At 25.0% G+C, this 21,352-nt stretch overlaps 1 protein-coding gene and 1 long non-coding RNA gene across 3 annotated transcripts; both read right to left on the bottom strand.

The window, feature by feature from the left end:
• Nucleotides 1–9,271: 9,271 nt before the first annotated feature.
• LOC113556201 (tigger transposable element-derived protein 4-like) lies at nucleotides 9,272–12,463 on the bottom strand. The gene has a single exon (XM_026961011.1). The coding sequence runs from the start codon at nucleotides 11,368–11,370 to the stop codon at nucleotides 9,835–9,837; it is 1,536 nt and encodes a 511-aa protein (XP_026816812.1). The 5' UTR covers nucleotides 11,371–12,463; the 3' UTR covers nucleotides 9,272–9,834.
• Nucleotides 12,464–12,468: 5 nt separating this feature from the next.
• On the bottom strand, nucleotides 12,469–16,061 carry LOC113556202. Of its 2 annotated transcripts, XR_003405460.1 has the most exons (5): nucleotides 15,925–16,061; nucleotides 15,739–15,857; nucleotides 14,353–14,459; nucleotides 13,126–13,406; nucleotides 12,469–13,041 (listed from the first exon to the last, which is right to left on the bottom strand). It is a non-coding gene; the product is annotated as an uncharacterized LOC113556202 (long non-coding RNA). The 2 variants fall into 2 exon arrangements; XR_003405459.2 differs by lacking the exon at nucleotides 13,126–13,406 and having other exon boundaries at nucleotides 12,552–13,041.
• Nucleotides 16,062–21,352: the final 5,291 nt, after the last annotated feature.

Here is a 21,352-nt window from a genome sequence, read left to right as displayed (position 1 = left end):
TGAATTTCTATTACAATATTTGTATGAAAATGCTCATAATATACATTCAACAATAAATTATTTAAATTTTCGATAATAATGATTAATAATACTATCTGTATCTGTCACCAGGTCTTTACCTCGCATATAGGTAAAAATAATTTCACTCGTCCAAACGGACTATTATTTTTTTAGTCAAAATTATTAACTTCGCCCAAATGACCACCACCCTTTTGTTCGGGCGACTAAGTGGACGGGGACAGCTAGTTCGTTATAAGTTGTTTACAATTTTTTTAGTACCTATCAAATGTTGACAAAATTCGTCAAATTCATGAAATTTTGCAAATTATTTTATAGTCAATTATATATATTTCAATATTTCGATGAAACTTTTAACCTTTTTTTTTAATTTATAAAACTATAATATATATGATTTAAACTGTGAGATTGTACCTATCTGCTTTATTTATTTTTCTTTGCATTAATCTTATTGCACATTATTCTTAAAAAAAAATCATATTCATTTTTTTTAAATTAAACTTTGTCAACTCAGGTCATTATTAGCTATAGTATTTTATGTTTGTTACTGCATATAGTGAACATTATTCACTATAGCTCACAGTGAGGTAAGGTATTACACTATGATTACGCAATAATTTCTGTTTTTTTTTTTCGAAAAATTTATCGGTTTACTATTATTTCAAAGCCATATAAATTGAGTTTCTAACTTTATTACAAATATTAAAGCATTGCACATTTGCATGTGGTTAAATAAAAAAGTATATTAGACAAAAAATTAGAAGTTTCATTTGACTGATCGTATAACAGGACTTATTTAACAAATAAACTTTGTTGTAGCTTTTTTAATCGTTTTTATGTATCCATTTGTTACAATAACGATCTATCGATCCGTCGAGTTGGCTTTGTACACATAAATTCGTATTTTGTTCATAATCTTTCTTTCACTTAAATTTTTTAACATTCCATTTTATTTTGTATTTTTATTTGGAAAAATACACTATGATTGTATTGATTCAATATAATTTTTTTTCTAGGGCTCCCAACATCATTTTGACTATATTTTTATCACTAGATTATTCTGATATATATTTACCCAAATAACAAAAAATATGAATATTCTGTGTTTTGAATTTTAATTTTTTTTTTCAACAGTATTCCAAGGAATCAGTTCCATCGATAGGGGAGGGGGAGGAATGTAGGATTCCTCCTGGGCCCGGACGTTTTAAGGAGCCCGAAAAAAGAGGCACAGTAATTAATTATATAATTTGAACAATTTTTTTTTGCTTATTTACAAATTTTAGCTGACGGTATGTTGAGTTGTGGGAAGGAGGGTGCATTTTCCTCCCGGGCCTGAACTTTTCTCTCTACGGCCCTGCGTGGAATACATTCACTGCTACTAATAAGCTTTTCCATTTTTCTCTATTCAATGTCCGTTTGTTGTATTCTTGTTTTCATGATGCATAGGAATATTTTTCTACTGCGTTTTTTCTTGGTTTATGTGCCGTTTGATTATCTAATGGCCGTCGCCCATTTATTTTTTTGTTAAAAACTTAAAGCCCTCTTTACAAAATATATATTAATTACCTATATATATATGTCTCAACAATTCCAATCTTTTACATCTTACATATATGAGAATATTGAGTTTTTCATACAGGAGATACAATTCCTTATTAGGTACATCTCTTTTCGTTTAAAAATGATTTTCCTTATTATCGGTTCTTCCGCGCTGTTCGTACTTATTTCAATATCCCACTAATATCAACGGGTGATGGCTTTGAAAAATTTGGAAACGTGTATGCCAAGACTTTACATCATTTGAATTCAAAAGTTAAAGAAGTTAATGCTCGATTTTTTTTTTTTTTTTTGAGATCATAGATTCTTTCGCACTGTTCGTACTTATTTCAGTATCCCACTAATATCAACGGGTGACGAATTTGAAAAATTTGGAAACGTGTATGCCAAGTCTTGACATCACTAGAATTTAAAAATCAAAAAGGCTAATATTTGTATTTTCGAGATTATAGGTTCATTCGCACTGTTCGTACTTATTTCGATATCACGCTAATAACCAAAACTCAGGAATGAAACATACCAGCTTATCCTCATCACATCTATGCATAAGTATGCAAAATCATGTTTCTGAGCAGAGTGACGAATCTATTAATTTTACAATGATGTTTTTTTTTAATTTAATTTTTTTTGTCCGACCTCACTTTTTGGAACAATAAAAATAATTTGATTTTCAACTTAAGGTCTATTGGATGACGTAAAATGTTCCAAGGAAACATAACATGTGGGTCAAAAAAGTTGTAATCGGTGGAATTTACCATCCGAGGATTACATTTTTTTTAGAAAAACGTAAGAACTAATAAAATTTGTATTTATAAATCTTACCCTAAACTCCACTACCTAAAATTCATCGGAATTTACAATTGCCCGTGTGTAATTCACTTGAGATATATACATACTTAACCACCTAGATATCTATTAAAAGGGATATTGTGGATACCAACGATTATCAGATTTTAATTTAAAAATATTTTTGTATAAATACATATTATATCTACACATAACATATGACTTACTTTAAACTTTTCTATATTAAGGAATAATGATTTTTTCTATAAATTTATAAGTAACTTGAGTCTGGTGACGTATGAAAAATACCTATATTTTTACTACGTTACTTCAATTGACCAATAGGTACACGTAGCTGAAGTATCGAAAAAATGTTGTGGCACTTGTACTTGTTACATTAATTAAAAACCAACGGGAATGGTAAACTGAATCCCAAATAATTGGGTGAATATTGGGGCTAGGTAAATTAAGTCCCGAGTAATATTTTTCGAAAGAATAATTTATAAATAACGACGATGTACCTACTTAAAAATGAAGTCTCTACATTAAAGTCACCAATTAGTCATCATTTATTACCGATTTGCTTACTTAAATACATTCAAATAGATATATTATATATAAAAATATGTAGCGTAGCAAAGAGGTAGGTACGTAATTAAAATAAAAAAAAATAACAATAGAAAACAATCTTTTTTTGAGACAAGAAATGTTGAAATATAAAAAAAATATATTTCAAGGTTTGAATTCGTTAAGAATATATCAAATAAATTTTTACCATGTACATAATAACAATAAATAGTAATGAATAAAAAAAAAATTTTTGACTTGAATTTGTTTATTATATATTTAATTAATTGTGATTTTTATGTACAACGATGTGAAATTATATTAGATATTAAAAGCAAAAAACCATATTTTTGTCATTTTTGACCATGCCAGTTGTGTTAACATAACAGATAGTACTAAGCCTGTAAAAGTGAGAAGAAAAATGTGCTGTTTTGGAAACTAAACCTATTATAACTAGGGACTCAGTTTATCTTATACCTTTTCAAATCCGGAACTTAGTTTACCACAAAAACAGTATTTCGGATTCAATTTACCTAGCCCCAAAAACTAAATACATGATACAGAATTCACCTAAATAAATTAAACCAGGCCCGTAGCCAAACCAAATCATCAGGTGTTAAAAAAAAATGCTTATTTACAGTTATGGAGTTTTGTCTACATACAACAATTGGCCCAATTTTTTTGTATGGCATTGTTTTTAATTTTGAAATCGTTAAAATTGTTAATTTTCAACAAAAAAAAAGTCCTTAAAAATATTATCCTGCAGAGTAGAAAAAATCCATAGATTATTTTAATTTAAAATTTACTAAAAATATTGTTTTAAAACAAAATCAATATATTGTTTCTGATGTTTTAAACAAGCATTCTAAACAAAATGTGCCACCGCCAGTGGGTGGAACAAACCAAATTTTAGGGGGATATTAGAAAAAAACAATATTAATACTATTTTTATTTTATTTATACTGTTAATACTGAAATCCATTAATAACAATCTCATTATAACTCAATATAACTAAATTTTTAATGAGAGCTTGCAATAAGAATTTTATTTTAAAAAACTCAGTTTAAGCAGGAAAATTTCGTTTCACAAACTGCTACATCCAAAAACGTCAACTGCTGTCATCACTTTAAATGTGGCTTTGAATTCTTTTCATTGTAGATACAGTTTTAACAAAATATCTTATAGGTATCTTAGTATCTAAACAGTGCTTCTACTGGCAATGGAATCATCAAGCAATAAAACGAATACCTACCTAGTACTTCGATACTATTACAAAAACTTATATTTTTAATTTCTAATACCCGAACCGAATCCCTGTTCTTTTAGAGACCATGCTAAAATTAAAACAAAAACAAAAAAAAATCATAAGATACCAGTCTCTGCATTAAAATAATATAACAATAAGTACGTAATTCGTATTTATTTTGGTTTATTGCCTATAAATGTATTTTACCTATACGAAGAAAAATCATGTTCATTGCATTTAAAAAAAAAAAAACGTCGATTGGTGGGTACTATAGTTATACATTTAATAAGTTTTAACTTATAATAAATTGTTGTAAATAGTTTGTTTGTATATTGTATGAATTATATATTTTTTTAAATGTAAATCGATAAAAATAAATTGTTTTAAATCATAATTGTATACGATACAAACTTGGATTAATAATTAATGTATGTACCTAATTAGTTTTAAGTATTATAAGTGCCTATAGACATTATTGTAAATATTAGAAATTTGTTTCTATATTAAATTTTGAGCTTTTTAACTGAATTCAGTTGTGTTAATTATTATGCAATATTCGATAGGTAGGTATATAAATAAAACATATTTAGTTACACATCTACACATATTATATATAGGCAAAAATAAATAAATAATATGTGTGTTTTTAAAAAAAAAACAACAAAATATGCCTCACTGAAAATATTTGAGTGGGGCAATAGAATATATGTGTTGTACTTATACGAAAAGTATATACTGTAATATAGTTTGTATATGTAAATCATATAGGTAATATAAGTTTGGACAATTAAATGCATTTAAATAAGGTATGTGTACCTTGTGCTTGTTTGATAGCATTATAATAATGGTTGGTTTGATTGAAAATATAAAAATGTTAAAAAGTTTAAGAAAACAATAAATGCAAAAAAAAGTAAAGGTTATAATTTGTTTTGAATTCAAATCTTAACAAATTATCAAACAACTATCCTCAATTTAAATTGGATGGTACCTATACTACAACAATAAGGTACTTATTGGTAAGCAAGTATTGATCAATTATATTATACAAAATAAATGCTGGTATCAACATTGTTAATATTGGACATAAAGGATTCACATCAACTAATAAAACAAGAGCCATTAATTCAATACCTACATAAGTATACACATATAATATTAAATCCATATACACGAATTTGTATATGTACACATGTCCAATACTTATAACTTAAAAGTATTATGATATATTATAAAAAAATATCAATACGTTATATGCAATAAAGTCAACACTACTCTTAGTGATTACTTACCTACATTTTAATTACTTAGATAATAATTATACAGGAAAATGTAAAAAAAAAACATCATTATATGTAACAAATATACCTACCTATCAAATTATTGCTAATACAATTTTAAAGTATTTCAAATACATAATTTGAGACATTTGATCGATAAGAAATAAACTTTTATACATAATATGCATAAATAGGCACCTTATATTGTTGCAATGATTATTATTAATTATTTAAAATTTCAAAGTCTATTACCTATGTAAAATTATTGCTGTGTACTTACTTTAATTAGTATTATTATTATTTATTTTTACTATAAATTTACAATTAAGTTAAGTCATTTAGTAAATATAATAGATTATAAAAGTTAAAAATTAAAAATGTTGTTCAATTTCAATAAAAAAAAAACAAAATATTTGTTAATTTACCAAAAGGTTAAACATTTGTTATGTTATTCATTATTGTTAATAAAATCTGTATGTAAAATAATTAATTAATGTGTATAATATTATGTTATGATTGCTAAAAAAATTTGTATTTATGTGCACAATCAGTTGTAAGCTAAACAATAATAAATCATGTATTTACCCTCCTTTACATTAAATTGAGTTATTTTTTTTTTTATTACATTTTAAAATGTTTCAGCATATTGAATGTTATTACAAGTGTATTTATATTATTACATTTACATTCAATGGAGTAATAGATTATTATAAACAAATTAAATCAAGTTGATTAAGTATATTCAAATTGTTTGTTCTATTTTAAAAGTTTGAGATGTATAAAAAAATAGTATATCAGTTGACTTAACCACTCAATCTGTTGCAGATTATAAAACAATTTTGATTTCATTATTAATAGAATTTTAAATTTTGAGTGGAGTAACAAATATAGTGATTTTACAATATGGTTTTATTTGTGTACATTTTATAGCAGAAAATATTTTCAGTTCCAAGTAGCTATAAATGCTTAAAAATTAGATACTAACTTTATCCAAAGTTGTTCCTTGAAAAACAAAAATCTCAGAAATACAAATACACAAATTTTGTTTACAGTCATTTTAAGTTCAAATGTCAATTTAAATTGGATTTTAAAATATTAAATAATGAAATGAGTGATTTTGGTTAGGAAGTCATTCAAAAAATTATTAATGGTGGGAATTTTAATTTTTTTCATATCTAGTACCTATAAAATTATTTACTTGACACTATGAAATTTTCAAAATACTAAGATTAATTTTAAGCAATATCACAGACCTATTTATACCTGTCTATGGTACGTCAATATTGACTTTTAACTAATATTATGTGAAATAGTTAAATAATTAGTAAATAACATACACAATTTGTTTTGGCAAAAATTAGTTCAACCTATCATATTAATAACAGAAAAATTTCTAATTGCAATACAAATACATGATAAAATATCTTTAGAAACATTGACTGATAGACCATACCTGCGAGAATGTTTTTTCATCGCATACTATGATTTATTATCAAATTTAAATTTAACATGTTATCCATTACTGTGATGTAATTAATGATAGAACTCATGTATACTATAACATGACTTCCTTTCTTTTTATTTTATTTTATTTTAAAACCATGAAATTTTAATCAAATTTAATAAATTTCTATTGTAATTAATTATTTAATCAACAATTAATAATTAGAACTAAAGTGATATATTTAAGTGTTTAAATCATATTTAATAGTAATTATTAATATACCCTTTATAAAAAAATTACAATATTATAAGATGCAGGAAAGAAAATGGTAAGCAACCAATATTACAGTACAAAATAACATAGCAAAATTATTTAATCATATTAAAATAATTTTTTAATTTATTTATTTATTTTATTAAAATGCAGACAATAAATTTTAAGTTAATTTCTAGAATTGTTTATATGAATAAAATAATATTATCAATTTCTAAATATTAAAAATTTTCAAAATATAATATGATTATAAAAAATTCCAACATAAAATGTAGTCATACATTTTTGTATATTATGTACATTTAATGTTTGAATGAAGAAACCAAAATTCTTTACATCAACTTATTTTTAAATATTCGAATAATTAAACGTGCATCATTTTATTTTTAAAAAAATGGTTAACTCTTTTTTATAAATATTTGTAGGTGCTTAAAATACATATTAATATATACACATTCAACCATAGACAACATAGTGTCTATTGTGTTATATAATATATACAGTAAAAACAATGAAGTATGAAGCAAATATAAAAAAGTTGATAGTCTATTATATTAAAAAAATGTATAATGTTAATTCATTAATTCAAATTTATAATATAAATTTAGACATAATAGAATCACACTTAGAATTACACTGCAAGTACACTAAGAAAGTAAAATAAAAATTTAACTTGCCACTTACAATATTGAGATAAGTTTATACATTTCAAATTTCATTGAAGAAATAAGAACAATAATTGCTAAATAATCATAGCACGTTAAAGAAAAGCTGATATTGGATATTATTTGAAGCTATTGTGAACTTCAAGTATTTGTTAGTCACTAGCAGGGCTAAGAACTTAATGCGCTAAAAAATAATAAAATAATATGTACATACACATACACTAAAAAAAGCTTAAATATACAATATTATACAGTACAATGTGCAGTTACTTTTTATAAAAAACATGTATTTATATACGAATAAACTAAAAAAAATGTCTAATTATTTAAAAAAAAAAAATTAATCAAATTTAGGTATAATTTTTTATTTTTAGTTTGGATATCTTAAAACATTTTTCGATTATTCAGTCATACAACCGTTTGTCGTATACACAGTTTTAAAATAAAGAGCCGCCACACACATTGTCACATTGTCTATATTTTAAATTATACTATACCAATAATTGATTGCAATTTATCGACCCAATAAAAAGTTTATTTTTATCAAAAACTGTAAAACAACAAACAAATTTTTACTATATAAAAATAAACTTTTTTACTGGGCCGACAAATCGCAATTATTGGTATAGAATAATTCAAAATATAGACAATGCGACGATGTGTGACAGCTATTTATTTTAAAATTCGTTAAATCAATGATTTACTAATATAATAATAATATGCATAAATATGCTTAAAATCTTTAAGTATTCAAAATCATGTAAATTTTGCCAAGTATGCAAAAATATGCTACATCTATTTTCGTATTAAAATTGTACGTACTATTAAACGAATGTGTATCAAATCAGATTTTTAATATGCAGCTTCCTAAAAAATATGCAAGTGCACAAAGTTTTGAGCCCTGGTCACTAGTCACTGAAAGGTAAGAATATATATTAAAATTCCATTTGCAATGCTCGTGAATTTTTTTTGCAATGAATTTATAATAAATGTAAAATTATCTCACTTATGAATTAAACTAGTAACTTGATAATAGTTTAATATTATTATTTACTTTTTATGTCCAGTGTTAAAGAAAAATACAAATATAGGTATCTAATATTTTCATTAATGTTACTAATTTAATAAGTAAATTTATTATACAATTATATATGATTTTAAAAAAATTCCAATTTTGTAAAAATTCATAAACATTTGATACCATCATCATTCAATAACTTGAAAATTATTTAGTTATAACTATATTAGCTAGTACATTATTTAGGAAAAAACTTGATATGCCATACCTATATTATATTATTCAGATAATTTTTTAGATATTGAATAAATAAATTTATAATAATAATAATTATTATTTATTTATTTATTTCATGATTATATCACATTTTATAAATATTACATTTTATTAAATTACTCTTACAGATTTCATCATGTATTTATATTTCATTTTTGGCATTTTAATATTAATTTTTATTTCCTGTGAAATTTCTCTTCTCTGGCCAATATTTATGCCATTAAAGAAATCAATCTTATTTTATCTCTAACAAAAACTGAATATAAGATTCAATTGATTATTTCACAAAATGACATGTATATTATTCAGGTAATTGTATAGGAAATAAACTTATGTAAAAAATTACTTAAAAATATACATATTTACATGTAAATTACGAAATTTAACTAATTTATTATACAGGAAATTAAACTATGTTGTACTATTGTGTACTGAATGCTCAACAGACAAACCACTAACATATGATGTTAACAGGAAGTAAAGATTAAATAATATTAGACCATAAATACTTAGATTAGAGTTGAAATAATACAGTGGATTCCGCTTAATGTGGGTACGTTAAAGCAGTTGCCCATAAAAACCAAAAATAGTTAAAAAATAAAAATAAAAATTATAATATCGAAAAAAGTTGTTATTATACACGTGAATCATACAATTAAAAAAAAATGTTAAATAATTACTATACAAATAAAACTAAATAAAATTACTATTTGGATGTTGAAGGTAAACAAAACGTTGTAATTGTTTGTTGTCTAAGCTGTTCAGTGTGAATCTGGTTGACAAAGTGGGCACACGCTTCAAGTTTATCAGACGGACTATTTTCGTTACCCTCTTGCATGAAGAACTTCTGCAACAAATCAATGCATTTTTTAGCCTCTCTGGTTGTAACTGGTGGTTCAATATCGCCATCGTAGTCGTCTTCTTCTTCTCCTTCTTTCAACTTCCTTTTTTTAAGAATATTTTCTACTACAACATCACAAATGTCTTCATTATTATCAAAACAAGGAGCATTTTCATCAATGTTTTCAAACTCTTTATGGTTTTGAATAAGTAAAAATTGTTCATTCAATTCAATAAACTCAGATTGTGGAACAACAAGATTAGAAAATCCACAATAAGCGAAACAATTCATAATAGTTGTGCAACTAATTTCTCGCCAGCTTTCGGATATAAACTGTATGGCTTGCAATATGTTTATTTTTCTACTAATTTGGCTAGCAGTTGCAGATGAATCAAATAGTTTTTCTTCAATCTTTTCTAGAATAAAATTAACTAGCTTCATTCTATACCTCATCTTGAGGTTTTTTATAATACCCATATTTAAGGGTTGGATTAAGGATGTCGTATTTGGTGACAAGAATTCTAAAGTGATGTTTTTGAGTTCAACGTTTTTTGGATGTGCAGCACAGTTATCAATTAGAAGAAGTATGGACCTAGATTTTGCTTGCAATTCCTTATCCCATTCACACAGCCAGTTTAAAAATATAGATGAAGTCATCCATGCATTTTTATTCGCATGATAATGCACTGGAATTTTATTTATAGACATATTTTTAAAGCATCGAGGTTTTAAGCTTTTCCCCACTACTAGCAACTTTCTTTTATCACTCCCGGTCATATTGACACATAATAAAACTGTAATCCTATCCATTGCTTTTTTCGAATCGGATAGCACTTCCTTTTTGAAACATAAAGAACCGTCAGGTGTCGCTCGATAATACAATCCAGTTTCATCTGCATTAAATATATTATCTGGGGAAAAGTCGTTCAAAATTATTTTTAGCCTGTTTACTTTCCAATCATTAGAGGTGGATGCATTAGCACTTGCTTTTTCATCATGCACACGTTTTAATTTGATTTCGTGTCTATTTTTCCACCTGCTTAACCAACCATTAGAAGCAATAAACTGATTGTTACCTAATTTCTGGGATAATTCTTCGGCTTTTAATTTCAACATTGGCCCAGAAACGGGATCACCACGACTTGTTATCAATGAAAACCATTCACTTAAAGCCTCGTCAACTTCAGGACATTTCCCTTTCCGTGCACGTTTTCGATTACTAGTTTGAGTTGAATTGAAGTTTTCGCGTAAAATGACTTCGTCTTTAAGCAGTTTTGTCATCGTTGATTTCGGAACGCATAATTCTTCAGCAATTTTACGTAGTGAAGTGCCTAGAGGTAACAATTGCACTTTGTCCAAAATCGCGATTTTTTCCTTCAGTGAGAGATCGTTTCGAAACATATTGTCACATTAAAAATCACGTTAAAACTGAAATGCGGGTATTGCGCGTTAGACCACGCGTCTGTCGAAAATCGAAAACACATCTGATACCACAGTTACCAGTGATCCAATAATGACACCAATGTGAAATAAAAAGTTATTACAATGATGCCGGCGTCGCTACTCGCTCGCTCGGACACGAAAAACGAAAATATACCTTGACTTACTAGCAACATCAGCTCAAGTGGATCATTGGGTAACCACCGTATAAACATGCATATTACCTACCCTAGCACTATTATTTTTCGGACAAGTACTTATCACTCGTATATTCTTACGTTAAAAATGTTGTGATAAAATAAAAATTGCACACATTACATGATTTTTTTTAACCTTGTTAATGTACATTTGTATTGGGATCAGATCATTTTGCGATTTTGCCCATATTAAGCGAATGCTCATATTAACCGGTGCCCACATTAGATGGAATCCACTCTATATTTAAATAAACACATCTTCATAATATATTGTTATGATATAAAAACTTCTAAATATAATAATAATGTTCAATAACTCTAGTGTGATGATTCTTGGAAACTCAGTACCTATAATAATAGTACATCTGAAAAATCTATACTTTGAGCTCTCTTATACATGGTGTCCACAGTACCCTTATTCCCAAATCATACAATTTTGTTTTTGTGTTAACACATAATCAAATCACACAATCTAATTAGTAACAAAATAACCTTTCCAGTATTCATTATATTGGATCAGTCAAAAGTCTTTAAAAGTCCCTTATGGTTAAGTTAATTATGATACATATACTTAAAAAAATAAATATTAGAAATTATACTATACATAATACATCTTAATGTGAAACAAATATTGAAGTCTACATGATTAAGTTTGATGAAATTAACAAGCTCAAAACAATACACATCTAAAGCATGGATTTCTTATCATGTATTATGTATCATTTATTATGTATACTGTTAATTGTACTATGATCTTATTTACTTTTTGTGTTAAATAAATATAGATTGTACATTTTTCTTCATAAAAAATAAAGTAACATTGATAAAGTATACAAACTACTACTACTCGCAACCTATTATATACCTTGTTTTATACAATATCAATGATAAAAATAATAATAATAAAAAATTAATATTTTAAAATAAAATCAAACATTAAAATGTTTTAAGTATATATTATGTTGCAATTAAAACCTATAATCAGTTATAACTATTTTTAATAATTAGTCAATACTAGTTTTTACAACCCTCTTTTAGAAATAATTAAGACCCTCGAGATATAAACTAATTTTAACTTACTTCTTTTAGTTAGAATAAATTTTATCTGAAATACATTGGTGAAAATACTACTATAGTACTATAGTACTAGGGAAGAGTAGAAATAATTACATATTAAAATAAGTATAGAAATGAATAATCTAATTTTGTTATTTGTTTTAGTAAGGAAAAACTATCATAGTATTTAAAGTTATAAAGTATCTAATGTTTTTTTTTCACATAAACCGTGATTTTCTGCCTATGGTTTTTTGTAAGTGCACCTCACAAAGCCTTTTTCTGTCCCCGTCAATGCTTTTGTTGTGGCTGTGCAGAGGTAAAGATTATTGTCTGGAACTTGATTTATAGTAATGAATACTTCTGTGAAATAAATTGAAACCTGAAACAATTTTTGTTGATTATTAACTAATAATTTGTTTTATTTTATTTTATTTAAGGAAATAGAAGATGATAATTAACGCACCTGCAATTAAGTTTGTTTAAAATTCCATCTAAAGCATTTACTTTAAAAATTTAACTATACTCTATTCGGAATGAGATTGTACCTCAGCGGTAACCAGGTTTTTGTCGAGCGGCAGACAGACAATACCCGTTTGTCCACCCTACCAAGTCAACTATCTGTAGGCCTGCTGTGTAGTAAAGCCACGCACATACGCACAAGCTGGTCGCCGAGGTACGATCTCATTCCGAATAGAGTATAGTGCTGACTAATTAAAAATAGTTTTGGCAGATTTTGAGTTTTAACTGTAACATATATTATAACATTTAAAAACTTTAAGATAATTCAAATCAAAACTCAAAATACAAAAAAAAAAAAATATTTATTTACAATAATTTATTGATTTAACGTCCTCCAGAAATGGAAAAAAATCGTCAAGATTAAGAAAACATTATACCTATAATGTAGGTCCTACATGTTGCTTCCTTCTTACAAACACAATGTTCTATTACAGTTATTTCATTTACAATGTAAAGATAATTTATTAATGTAATAATAAAACAATTGTGACTCAATCTGCCAATTTCATAACAATTTGAACAGGCTTAATAAATACAATTATTATCTTTTGTGGTAAATCAGAATATTAAGAGGACGTTATGCCCGTATAAATTATCTCCGTCTTTCAACCGAATCAATTTTATGCTGTTAGCTTTAATATTAGAGTCAATTTATCTATAATCAAACTTAAAGGTAATAATATTATCTGGACATCTCATAGGCTTTTATTGAAATTTTTATTTTTATTAAAAGTATTAAAGTAGTGAGTTATAGTTATGTAAAATATTAAAACTTTAAAATGCTTGTAACTCGCTTATAAATTAAAATATCTATAAAAGCCTATGAGATGCCCTAGATAATATTATTACCTTTAAGTTTGATAACAGGTAAATTGACTCTAATATTAAAGCTAACAGCATAAAATTGAATCTTATGAATGCAAATTTGCTATGTCTTACATTCATAAGACAGAGACAACACATGGGTTGACGTCCTCTTAATTGAAATTAATGTTGTTGTTTTTTTGGATTACAGAGAATTTAAAAATACATAAAAAATCAATTCAATTAAAGTCAATTCATTTTTTCTTTATCAAAATCTGAACATAATTGATTGCCTTAAAAGTAAATATGAAGAAAAAATACAAATTAAGGTGTCATGGCATTATTCAGATAATTTATTAAATCTTACTTGAGTTCAAAATCACTTGTTTCATAAACAACATAAATATATATTTTATACTGTTGCATTTCTTAAAAAAATACAGTTATTGTATTACTATATTTTTGCCAGGTAAACTGTGAAAATAAAATACATAACAAAATGTTATTCATAATTTTTAAATTATTAATTTTAAATTTAATTCTTAAATGTTGTATTTGACTTTTTATTAGAGTTTAAATAATTATAAGTTATAACTAGGGCAAAGATTTACATACATTGGAATTTTTGTTTTTTACAATTTCTGATTACTGCTTTTATTAATTTATTTATGTCCACATATCATGACGTTATGACAGTGGTTATTTTATTCTACATAATATTATGAATAAAATGCATAATATTGCATGTTTCAACTATTAACGTGTAAATGCATGTGCTATATTGATTTAAGCAGTGGTTGTTGGTAAAAGAAAACAATAGAACATTATCTATCCAAAAAATACTAGTTATGATATAGGTATGAAGATATAGTAATTTAATTTATATCTTATCTTAATTATCATAAACTTGTATAACTGGAACAGATTATTCTGCAACTACAGCATTTGTGTTTTGATACAATCGTCATTGTGTATTATAAGTGTGTTGTGTGTTGTTTGTGAATTGAATTAATTTAGAATTTTATCATTATAAATGCCTAATTTATTTAATGCTATAGACCAATGGCAATCTGGCATTCGTTTCAAATTTTCTACAACAATTTCGTTATTCGTCGTTTGATGGTCTTGGAAACATCTCTAAAGAGAAATTCTCAAGAAAACACCAATCGCATACGTATACGGCATATAGTGCACCAAGCTGGATGGACGTTATAATCATGTCTACGCATTTCTACGCACAATACTAAAGTGAGTAACATATTATTGTAGTAGTAGGTATTTATACTAATAAATTATACGTTATACATTATGCCATGCGCTTTATAAGTGTGTTGTTTGTTGTTTGTGAATCGAATTAATTTTGACTTTTATCATTATAAATGCCAAATATACTTAACACCAACACAAAACTTTAGCAATATAATATAGAAGAATTATGTAAAATAAACTGATGAAAAAAACAGAATTATGTAGTATTTGTGACCATTTAGTCCAAAACAATCAGCAAATTCAAGTCGCTCAGCAAAACTTAAAATTTAGTTTTTGTTTCTCAACCGTCATATTTTTGCATGTTTTCAATAATCAAATGTATATTTTTACCATTTTTAATTGCACTTAAATCCCAGCTCTAGTTTTAACTTATAACAATTATTTTATCTGGATCATTGTAAATATAAAATTCCAGAGAAACATGACATTATTTACAATATTCAGATATATTATTTTACAATTAATAAAGTGGTATAAATCTTACTCGTATTCAAAATTGATAAATTTGATATTAATCACTGGGGGCAAAGAATCAAACTCATTTTATATCCATCGAAAACTGAATAAACACTTGATATAATTGATAGCTTTGAAAGTCAATACCTGTAAAAAAAAAATAAAAATTAAGATTACTTAAGTAGTTAAGTACTCATTAATATTGTATACCTACTGGTTTACATTATTCTGATTGTTGACCACACAAAGAGTAAACAAAAAAAGATAAATCTTATACAAGAATTTGAGATCAAAACGTCCATTAAACTTTAATAGTTAATTTAAATTTAAAAGAAATAAATTAACTACAGAGTAATAATATTATCATTGATTAAATAAGTATTATTATGTACAATCACTGCTATCAGAATATCAGCCATAGATATTTGTTATCAGTTATCACTCTGATGCTAATCACTGCCACAAAATGTGGGCCTTATAATTATGGTGACCAGACGTACTGTTTTTCGTAGGACAGTTCTCTTTTTTGACGTGTGTCCTAGTGTCCTTAACAATAGTGTTAAGTACATGATATTGTACTCTTTTTTTTAAAATTATTATGGGCTAGTACGTGTTTATGTGTTTTACCTACTGATTCATATAATTTGATTATTAATTTGTATTTTATGGTTCGACCTAAAGCATTCTTATTGGTTGGTAGCACGATTTAAGATATACTAAATCGTATGTATTTAAATTTTACACTTGGTATTTTTATCTTTAAAGCATAATTTATACTTTAGTTTAAGTTTACTTTAAATTCTTCAATATCAAAGTATTTTTATCATAAAGACACGCATTGAAAAATTAAACGAGTTGACATTATAATTTCAAAAAATTGTTTTTTATAATTGATAATAATAATAAAATAAATAGAGTAATCAGATGAAAAAAAAAAAAAAAACAATTTTTATGACCCTATGGAAATATTGGTAAAACGGGTAGAATAGTATACGCATTGGGCAATTACGACAGAGAAGGAGCTAAGTTTTAAAATATACTTTTAATACTTTTTTTTAAATTTTCATATCTGGTCACCATACTTATAAGTTATAATGCCGGTAAATGCTCAAGAAAAATCTTAGATGTAGCTAATAGCCATGTAGATAATCCGATAATCGTAAGTTACTTACCTACCCATTTTTATTTTTATAATAATATTAGGCATTTACTTATTTATTTCCTTGTTGTTCGTTATGATGCTCATTCTAGCGCTATAATTTCCACGAGTGCATTTGACTCAGTATCGATGAAAATAATTTTGATATTTTAATATTTTAATTTACTGTACTTGTGTAGACATATTATAGTATATTAATATATTGTTTATAGCCTTTAATACATAGGTATAAAATAGTTCTGAACATTAATAATGAGTTCATAGTACATTTTAAATTGAATTTTAAATATTTGTCTCATAATAAACTTTATACGACTAATAAATAAAATCATTTTTATTATGGATTTATCATATAAAAATGTAGTAAAAAAAATTCTATTTTTTTTTTTTAATCAATATTTTCAAACTTAAAACTGAATATAAAAAAAACGCAATAAGTAGTACTACACTACTGCCTACTACGTGATGAGTGAATAAACTTACCTTAAATTAATTCCCTAATTTTACTTTTTATTATTATTATTAAACCTATAGACATGTTGGTCTCCGACCTCTTATATTATCAATTCGTATTATTAATAGTCAATTATACTTGACATTACTTGTTGTTTATTATTATTATTTATTAAATCAAATTTCCTGATAAAATTTATAATAGGTATGTAGGAATAAAGAAATATATTAGGTATATGTTCTACAATGTATCGGTTATAGTTTTGACCATTTTTTCTACGAAAAAAAGTGTTAACAAATACCTACTATATTTACATTAAAATAATAGAAATAAAATATTTTAACTTCAATGATATAAAATACTAATTCGATTTTTAAAAATATTCATTGAAACTTTGGAGGGGGTTTCACCACCAACCTTAAATGCGCCTCTATATAGAACATATTTATTTGTGAACCTTAATTCAATTCCGGACTAACATAACAACGTAGCCCCTTTATCGAGACGTACAAAGTTGATGTGTCAATAAAAATACCTGTGTGTATGTTGTATTGTTGTTCATCGGTTCCTCGACCTTTGTATGAGGATTCCACTACACGAGGACGCCGCTATTCGACTATATTACCATAATTTGCTTGATTATAACAATTATAATAAAAGTCGTTATATTATTTCAAATATATTTTTTAGTAGGAACTACCAAAGTAATTAATAATTATAATATAATATACATATATATATATATATATACAAGGAGATTCTTTTATCATTGTACACTCATTATTTCAAAAACTATTCGTGTTTTTAAAAACAGTTTTTTACGTATTTTTTAGTTGTTAAAATAACAACATTTTTATTAAAAAATTATATTTTTAAATATTTTTTATCCTTTTATTTTTTTTAAGTTTTTACTTTTTTGAAACTATGTAAAAAAATGTTTTCAAAAACATGAATGCTTTTTAAAATAATGAGTGAACAATAATAAAAGAATCACCTTGTATATATAATTACATTAGGAACTAAATAACCCTTTAATTAAAATTAAAAAAATAGCAGAGATAAATAAAAATCATTATAACTTTTCGTCTTTAAGCATAAAAGAATAAAAAAGAATAAATGATAATGTTTTATCGAACAGTTTCAGTCTGTAAGGATAGCAAATTATACTCAAATAGATAATCTTGGTCCTTATAGATGTTGAAATAAACTACGAAGACAAAAAAACATGAAAAAAGTGATTCATGATTATTAGAGTTCAGAAGTTGTAAGGGTTGCATATTTTCCTATGTTCTTGCGTTTTATTTAAATAACCAAGTTAAGAAACTTATTTATAATATAATGACGAAATTAAAAAATAAAATTTTAAATAAATTTGTTTTGTATATTTAATCAATTTTAGAGAAAAGTACATACTTCTTATTTTTCTATATTGTTATACATATCTAATGTTTAAAAAAAAAATGTATTAGACTATATTTTGTAATATTTATACTAAATTATTTAATATTAACATTAAAATTTTCTAAAGATTTGTATGTATAATAAATCATAATATAAATAATGTCGGGAGCTTCAAGTCTGTATACTATTTATATGATTTGGGTAAATTGTTTTAATTATAATAAGAAAAATATTATAACATCGTTAAATGAAGACACCTGTTGTTTTATATGTTTAAATATTTATTTTTATCAAGATATACTAATAATATGAACGGCTATGGCTTTAATTTAAATTTTTATAATTTCTTTAAAGTGAGGAAAATTTTATAATAAAATGTTCAAGCCTTAGTTATTTAAATCTAAGTTTTAATTAATTACAAAATAATTGTTTATTTTCATGAAGACGAATTTAAAAACAAATACAATCAAACATTTTAACGTATTGACCAAGACTATAAAAATTATATTAACACATATTTGAAATGCCAATAAATAGCTTAAATACTATATATTACAGGTCTAAATATCTTAGAAATTTCATTGAGCATAGAAAACGGTAATTTAATTTTTAGTGGCATGTTTCATGTTACTATACGATTATTACATTTTGAATTACCCATATAATCGTTTAATGACAACTTTGAAAGTTTAAAAGGCTATGAATGATAATGCGCAGAAAAAAGAACAATCATTATTATAAAATCCATATCTTCATCGCTCTTCTCAAAATCTAAAATTTTATGAATTTATTTGATTTTGACTTCAACATCAAGCAATCATAAAAGTCATCGTAGATTTTCGTTATTGTATGTTAGATTTTTTTATTAACAACTCATTAATATAAGGTTAAACCTAACCTTGTATTAAATTTTCACTTTTTTCCGGTAAAATAAAATAATTTTTTGTTTAAACTCATATTTTTTATTATTAAGACAAGATTCGTTGTAATTAATACTTAATAGGTATCATATCGGGCATATTAAAGATTTTTATTAATTTAATCATATCTCGATTAGGTGCCTTTAGAAAATGTTTTCTATAAAGTTTGTATAATGTATAATATACACTGTGTATCATATATAGATAAGACAATTTTACATTAAAATTACATTTGAATGTGTCAGCTCATTGTGATACACTCAAAAACTCTTAGAATATAATATATGTACATATATATAAATTTAGATACTACAAATTGAAATTAAATTATGATAATTTCCATATCTTGAAAAGATAAGATTAAGATTATATTATTGGTAAGTATAGGAGCCTACCTATATATATATATATGTTAATATATTAGTTATACTAGTCGATTAAGTATAATTCTGGTTAATTCATAAAATGAATAATTAATCATTAATATTGTAACACATTGTTAAACTAAACTTTTAAGCTTATTAGTTATTACATTATATCACTCCATATTATTCGTTTACTCGTATTGATTTATTTTTAATTTCAACTGGTCATTTTATTATCTTGATGTTTCAGTGATGATTCCGTCAATCATGATTTCAAATATCAATAGGATCGTGTCGAAATATAATTACTAAAGAATTATTAGATACATTATAGATATGTATACTAATAGACACTTCAAATAATTAATCTTTACAGACTTACAGTGTAATAATGATTAATGACTTATTTTATAAAAATATATTATATAAATACAAATTGAAATTGATTTATTTAATTATTTGAAATACTTGTAAAAACTAAAAATTAATTGAGTAAATAGGAATTACTAAAATAAATGTTCACGTAATCTTTTTATTTGGTGACCATAATAATTTGTAAAAGCTTAAATATACATACCCATAAATCCACTCCTATAAATATAAAAATTTGATTACGTAACATAGGAATATATACCAACAGTCAATTTCTTTTTTTATCGATTTCGAGTACTTGCCTATAAAATGTTATCATTTTTTTTTTTTTAATATACTTAAATAGAAAATATAGTTAATATACAATTATTTTACCTTAGATATACAGAGTGATTCTTTTATCGTGAACCACTCATTATTTCATTAAGTATTCATGTTTTTGAAATTATTTTTTCACATAGTTTCAAGTTGTTAAAAAATCAACGTTTTTCTTAAAAAATTATATTTCAAATTTTCTACGATGCTCGGAGTGAAGTGGTACGGGGTTGCCCCGCAAAATGTTTGTCCACTACTCTGTTTGTCTAAACTTTAAATACATATATCTCATAAGCTACTCACCCTAAATTCGATTTTTATGTACCAAAATACTCAAAAAATTATTCTACTTTGGAATATGAAATTAAAACTCTATTTTGTCATTCAAAAAAGTAAAAAACTTAAAAATAATAAAAGGATAAAAAATATTTAAAAATATAATTTTTTAATGAAAACGTTGATTTTTTAACAACATGAAACTATGTAAAAAAATGTTTTCAAAAACATGATAATTTTTGAAATAATGAGTTCATGATAAAATAATCACCCCGTATTCTTTGGTGATAATATAAAAAATAAAAATCAATTTCACTATAAAAATATATTATTCTCTCCAGCAATAATCTCCATGAGAATATATCCTGGAAATTGGAAAG

This window comes from Rhopalosiphum maidis, chromosome 3 (assembly GCF_003676215.2).
Source record: "Rhopalosiphum maidis isolate BTI-1 chromosome 3, ASM367621v3, whole genome shotgun sequence".
NCBI lineage: Eukaryota > Metazoa > Arthropoda > Insecta > Hemiptera > Aphididae > Rhopalosiphum > Rhopalosiphum maidis.
This window is presented reverse-complemented; position numbering and strand designations above follow the sequence as displayed.

What these genes read in the sequence shown, in the direction of transcription:
- LOC113556201 (XM_026961011.1), bottom strand. Translation starts at nt 11,370, where the DNA reads ATGTTTCGAAACGATCTCTCACTGAAGGAAAAAATCGCGATTTTGGAC.